General features: G+C 34.8%; 1 protein-coding gene across 1 annotated transcript in view; it reads right to left on the bottom strand.

The window, feature by feature from the left end:
* The window catches only part of LOC119591321 (cullin-2-like), a 12,355-nt gene that overhangs the window by 4,571 nt on the left and 873 nt on the right, over window positions 1–6,911 (bottom strand). The window contains exons 2-12 of the mRNA XM_037940050.1: window positions 6,504–6,737; window positions 5,267–5,361; window positions 4,492–4,592; window positions 3,839–4,029; window positions 3,380–3,546; window positions 2,987–3,218; window positions 2,639–2,817; window positions 2,045–2,252; window positions 1,711–1,863; window positions 1,438–1,515; window positions 509–575 (exon numbers count right to left, since the gene is read on the bottom strand). Of these exons, the coding sequence (XP_037795978.1) occupies window positions 509–575; window positions 1,438–1,515; window positions 1,711–1,863; window positions 2,045–2,252; window positions 2,639–2,817; window positions 2,987–3,218; window positions 3,380–3,546; window positions 3,839–4,029; window positions 4,492–4,592; window positions 5,267–5,361; window positions 6,504–6,728 (1,696 nt within the window). The 5' untranslated portion in view covers window positions 6,729–6,737. The remainder of the gene's footprint in view (window positions 1–508; window positions 576–1,437; window positions 1,516–1,710; window positions 1,864–2,044; window positions 2,253–2,638; window positions 2,818–2,986; window positions 3,219–3,379; window positions 3,547–3,838; window positions 4,030–4,491; window positions 4,593–5,266; window positions 5,362–6,503; window positions 6,738–6,911) is intronic.

Raw genomic sequence — 6,911 nt, 5'->3', positions numbered from 1 at the left:
GGAGTGACTAAAAATCTAAAAATCCTAAATCAGCATCTTTATGAATATTTACATTTTCCAAATATACAAAGAAAATTAAATCTAAATACATCTACTCTCACGTTTTAAATGAACTTGGTATAACAAGGAGTTTGTAAACTTTCTAAAATATCTTCATTATGCAATAAACTGCCAAAAGACCTGCCATCAACAAACTACCAATAGTTATGGAACTGAATGATACACCCTTAACATACACTTTCATGTAGTCTACTAGTAAAAGCCTCACAGAACTACCATCTGAAATATAGAACTAAACCTTGAATTGATCTAAACTGAATCTGTGGTCTTGCAGGATCACTTTTGGGGTGATTGACATCAAAATACTTAAATCAATATGCTGGTTAAATTTACTATATGGTACCAGAGAGTAAGTTTGAGCAAAAAAAAGAGAACCAAATCTTTTTAGATATTAAACCTACCATATATTTTACCTTGAAAAAATAATAAAAACAAGAATAACACAAACCTTGACATAAATGATGCAGCCAAGTAAGTTTCCTACCACTGAAGTGACTGTGATAGAAGGTTTCAAACTGTAAAAAGTGAAATAAAAGGCCATAAGAAATACATAAAGAACATCTCATTAATAACAAAAACTACTTAAAGGCTATTTCATCAATGGTTTACCTTTTATTACTAACATACTTTGTTTTATTAATGTTATGCTATATATGTAATATAGAAGAAAGACAAATATTGGATCAACAGATTAAAATTTGCTTGAAAGAGGAATGTCTATTCTAGGCCAGTCATTCAAGTCAGGTCATATTTGGGTCAGATGAATGATCTGACCCAAGTTGTTCTCCTAAGGTCTATTCTTAGCCTGGCATGCCACCTCAAGTCAAAATGGGTCATTCCCTGTTTAGGCCAGACTAGAATAGAGGGAGAGGGGGTAAGAATGGAGTTAGACTATGGACCTAATTGAATCTGCATTGACAATAAATGCTATTAGTACACATGTTAGGCATGTCTTACAAATAAGAAATCTATTTCTATCCAGAAGGCCAAAACACTAAGGAGAGAAGTACAGAGTTCACCTTAACTTTCTGTATTTTTTCATATGATGTAGACTGAAAAGTGGTCTAAACATGCATGTGTGTATACATTGTGCATATATACAAATATAACATCAATGGATTAAGAACATGATTTTTTTTACATATCTTGTTTCTTTAGGACTAAGCACCACAAAAGAAACAAAAATGTTAGATAATTACAATAAGAAGTACTTACAATTCCTGATTTTATCCACACTATTATATCACATTCTTTAAATTATGACTTATAATGCTATGAAATGGATGTGTGATTAAAATTGACATCTCTTCTAATCTCTAGATAATTATCATCAAAACATACATAGTCAGTGGTATATTTCACCAAGATGTTCCTTACCGTTTGTACAGACTTTTCTAATTCTTGAGGCACAGCAAAAGGAGTGATACTTGTTTGACCTAGAGGCCAGGCCCCTGCCTGAAATAAAAAAATATATACATCCATTAAAAATATGAAGTTACACATTATGATACTATCATATTTGTTATTGTGGAAAATTCAAACTTTTCCAAAAGTGACATTATATTCCTGGCAAAACTAAACCAAATGACTATACACAGCTGTCAAGCACCAATTCACTGTTTCTAAATGGAATATAGCTGTGTTACTTACCTGAAGAACATTTATTGAAAAGTTAATCCCAAGTTCATGGGTTTTTCCCTTTGATTTCAAAAATTCATTAAACTTTTGGTTTAGATCAGAACTGACAGACATGTCAGTGAACATTCGGTGAAGCTTGCTGGTGTACTCATACCCACATGCTTGCTGTCCGGGAAAACAAACAGTGAGTGGAAAGGAAATAAAATAAGAATACCTTATAAATAAATATCTTCCATGGTATCTGCTCTTAAAATGACAAAGATGAGCAAAACCTGTTGTAGTTTCTCATTTTAAGTTTCATTCCATGACCTTGAAAGTGATATACAAAAAGCCATCTGTAGCAAACCTTGAGCTTGTTAATCATGGCTTCTTCAGAATCCATCGACTGACTCTGTTGCTGTATCAGCCTCTTGGCCAACATCCGTGCATAGAACTTCTGAAATACATCTTTGTCGTCGATGTACTTAAAGATGGTGATACTATGGCCAAGCTTGTCATCAACCTCACTTTCATTCAGGCCTTTGGTAGACTTTTTGAGAAGTGTATCACAGTATCTACAGAGAATGGAACATTTCACATGATAATACACTACAAGGTTAACATGCAAGTTTTGTAATCATTATGATAAAGAAAACCTACTTCTTAAATGTTCATTTTAGAGTAATAATGAATGATTAATTAAATAAAAAGATAAGAGAGAGAAAATGGACAAGATTATTCCATAAGTTAAACAGATTTGGTTTGGGGGTACAAAGATTTTTATGCCAGTATTACAAAACATATAGGCTAAAAAAACACAAACCAAATATATTTAGTCAATTTTTTTTTAAAGGATGCTCAGTTCTGCTCATTTATAAATCTACTTTTCTTCAGTCAATCTCAGATTAATCTCTTCATAAAATGAAGAGGTAAAATATAAAATTGAACTTCTGACACTCACCTTGCGAGTAACTCTGGGGATCGGCACACTACTTTGGTGTTTCCTCTATGATTAACAACACTTTCAAAGGCTTTGTCTAATGCCCCTACAAATTGTTGGTCATTGTGGAAAACATCCATAATCATAGTGCGGTATTTCTTGTGCACTTCTAATAGACTCTCCACAAATTGAGCTGGAATCTGATTAATTGCATATCATTAATAATCAGAGCCCTATATCAAATACAGATTAACACATGTCAACTCATACTTGATTCAGATATCAATACTGCAATATAAACTAGAAAAACACTGAGATTCTAACATTATCCTTTTTCTCAACAAAACCACAACCAACAAAATGCCTCACATTATCTCCTTTGAGACTGGTAACAGCTTGAAGTCCCTGCTGCTTGATGTGATCCTTGACATGGTGAACAAGCACTGTGAGCCCATTGGGGACCGGCCGCAGCAAGGTGTACATGTTGGAGAGGTCTCTGGTCCTCTCCGCACTCACCATGGAGCCGGTCTCCGCGTGCACAGTTGCCAGGTGATCAGCCACCATTCTGTCCTGAACCTCTTTCACAACTCTCTGGTGAGAACTGGGGAGTGATACGAGGATAGTTTGGAACAAGTTCAAATTGGAGGACTTGGAGGAGTTTGAGAAGATTTAAGAAGAGAGAAAAAAGCAGAGATATGTTTTTCCATTTAGTGTTTCCTTTAAGAACTCTACATACAGTACCTTATCTTTAGCCAATCTTACCTTGGTGGCAAAAATTTGGTAGCTCTTAATTCTTCTTCTGCTAACCGTGCAATAACACATTCCATATATTGTGAAACATTGCAGTCTTGAAGTAAGGCTGAAGCTTCCTTTCGGTAAAATGACCCTGTTTCTCTTAACAACGCACCTTCAAATATGGATTCATAAAGCTGGAAGAAGGATGTCTTCATAAGTGAACAAGAAATAATAACATTAGACTATATACAGTGTTTAATACCCAATACAACACCTCAAGAAATTCAGATAAATGCAACTATTTTTTTATTTACTTATGAATATGGAGAAAAAAGGAAAAAATGCATAAAAGAAAAAACTAAGCAGTCATTGAAAAAATAGAAAATAACATAAAAGAAGAAGAAAAAATATGATACATATAGAAAAAGAAAACAAGAAAAAAAAATTAACACAGGGTCTTACATACACACACAGTCTAATCCCTACCTGTAAAGTAGACTTCTTTTTATACATATTAACATCAACAAATGAGTGGATGACCCCACGGATGGTGGAGGTTGGGGCATCGGTGGCGGCTGCCGTCCGGTCCTGTTGGATTCCCATGAGCAAGACGCCCACCAGACGCTTCTGCAGCGGCCGGATCATCTCCCGCTGCCAGATCTCCAGACCAAGCTCCCCTGATGAAGCAGAGGCAAAGGGATGAAGGAAGGCATTAAGGGAGCAGAAGCAGGAAGCCGTTGGAATTAATTGCGTATGTTTGTGTTTGAGGAATGGCGAGTGTATTTCTTTGGGTGACTACATTTCTGTGTACATAAATTAATGCATGATTTTCAAATAGTTACACTGTTACATCACTATAACTCAAAAACTATGAATTATTGTGCTTTTCTTCAGTATAAAGTAATATATCAAAAAACTATAGCTTCATGCATGCTCCAGTAAATTATAAACATAAGAATTTCCATTCTAATTAAATATTTACTAGAAGTAGCATAGGTATGTAGAAAATTTTTACTAAAACTTCACGTAATAGAAATGTACACTACTCTAATTTACATATCATAAAAAGGTAGAATCAAAGAAACTGGCACTTCAAAACTCCTAGCCATAAAAATATATAACAAGTCACCAATACTTACCAATTTCTAGTAGCTGTTCTGACATGTCCATCTGCATTGAACCATATGTAAGGTCTGCATCACTAAACTTCTGCTTCTGAATGTGTTGCGAATTTAAATATCTGTGGATTAAACAAAAATAATCAGTAATTTGTATGAAATGTTATTACTGTCACTAAAGAATTTAATGCTATGTAAACATAAAGCATTGCATATAAAGCACTTTATCTCATATCTACCAAAATGATAAGTCAGTAATATAGCAAGAGCTTCAACAGCAGGCCTACACTAAGTTATATAATCTCTATGAACCCAAAGATATATTATCTCTGTGAACCCAGTCATGCAAGGCATTGTTTTCCATGAAATACACATAATAGTGGGTACCTTCAATAATCCCAACAGCACCAAAAGCAATTCATTTTACTGTACTTTATACCTACGACCACTTATAATTAAAACAATAATGCAATAACAAGAAAAACAGATTTGTTAAAAGTTCAGAAGACATCAATCAATATCTACTTGAAACTTGCTATGATCTGAGATAAAATGTTTACAACGTTAATTCTAATCCAAGAGTAAAGTGACTGCCATATTGTACTTCACATTCTCACAAAAGCCAACATGACTTCAATACATTTATTCCAGCAAGATAGAACTAGCATTGCTACCAACAGGCACATAGGCTATGCTGATCTGTGCTGGAATAAGGATTGACACATAGGTGACTTTTAAATGTTTACCAATACCTGTACTCAGTACTATTGTCAGAAAGTAGTTCCTGTGTACTTACGAATACAAATGGTTAAGATACTGTGTGCCTTTGCTGAATTGAATCCAAAAACGATGATATTCTGCAAGAAGGTTCTCCTCACTCTGCTCCTCCACCTATAAAAATAAATGCAATAGATTAGTAGATATAAAAAAAAAATCAGCTCAGTTCTTCAATTAAGCTAAAACAGGATATTGATATTAACAAACTATGCCTATTTTTTTTATCCTGTTTATGGTTACTGTAGCACTGTTGCAGCAAATTATAGACTACTCCATCTGGATTTTTCAGTAACCTCTGCCAGCTTCCTAAAAGGTATCATACAGCTTGAAACATCAAGCAACATTGTCATGGTCATTTATCCTCTAACCACAAAGCTGATAACATCTCAAAATGACGTTCATTATGCATTAATGCCTGCAGATCTGCAGTTGCAGTCCTGCATATCCTTTTCTACACACCATTATATTCCTGGCAGTTTTCATTGTAGAAATTAATTTATGAAAGGTGATAGAGGTTACAGTGATAAAATTAGAATGATAATAAGGAGAATAAGATTTGAAATTTTTTTAAATAACTTTTTACTTTAGAATGATTTTTGCAGCTGGGAATCAGTGCTAAAATCAAGCCCCTCCCAGACTAGATTGCTGCCTAGAAAAACCATGTAGTAAAAATGACTTCAGCTTAATTAAGATTTTAAAAAAAATGAAGAATGGCATAACCCACAAATTATGGAAAAATGGCTTCATTTAGTATTACCAATGTGTGGTAAGTGGGGTAACTTTCTGATACTAGTCTGCATCTTCAAATCTATTAATTTTAGTGGTAATGGTTTCCTTATAATATCTAGTATACATTATAATGCTTTTAATCAAGAGTATAATTCTTTACAGTACACACTCACCAGAGACAGGTCCCAAACTCCATGTCACAAATTTTATTCAACAATCTAAATTGCGGGGTTGATGCATTCAGTATAATTGGAAATTGGCAGGGTTAGACTATGTGGTATCTAAAAATCTCTACTACATCTAATCAGCAAGAAAGAGCCCAGTCAGTTCAAGACACACCTAGTGAGGCAGAGACAAATGTGCCTTGCCCTGTCATGAGTTTTGTACTAATCTAGGGATGCCACACTTGTAATATAATTTAGCACATAAATCCCACTTGAATGACACTGGAAGAGAGTGTGATACACATCAAATGACTTGGAAAACCAAGAACAATGCAGCCAGCCTTGAATATACTCCCATCTTACCTCAAAATAAAGCTGCCTGACATGATTCTCCAGTAGTTTTTTTGTCTCTGTATACAGCCTCTCAGCAAGGGGCTCTGGAAACGCCACACACAAGGAGTACACATCAGAGAATCTGGTGTTCCAGACGCTCCTCTTGATTGAGCCCATGGTCACCACCTGCTGAACTGTCTCCACCAGGTCCCCCCAAACCTCTTCAAAATTCACCGCACGAGGCTTTAATGACATCGTGTCAGCCTGCAAGGACACAGAAGAAAGTCAGAACAGCAAGAACACACAAAAAGAAAAAAATAAATATTAATTTAGATAGAGTCAGATATCTAACAGCCTAGAGCATTGCATGAGAAAGGGAATACATATTCAGAAATAACACTCACTGTAATTATTCAGATACCATGGTCAAAATTTCTA

Source organism: Penaeus monodon, chromosome 28, assembly GCF_015228065.2.
Source record: "Penaeus monodon isolate SGIC_2016 chromosome 28, NSTDA_Pmon_1, whole genome shotgun sequence".
NCBI lineage: Eukaryota > Metazoa > Arthropoda > Malacostraca > Decapoda > Penaeidae > Penaeus > Penaeus monodon.
The sequence above is the reverse complement of the archived record's forward strand: the minus strand, read 5'-3'. Positions and strand labels throughout refer to the sequence as shown.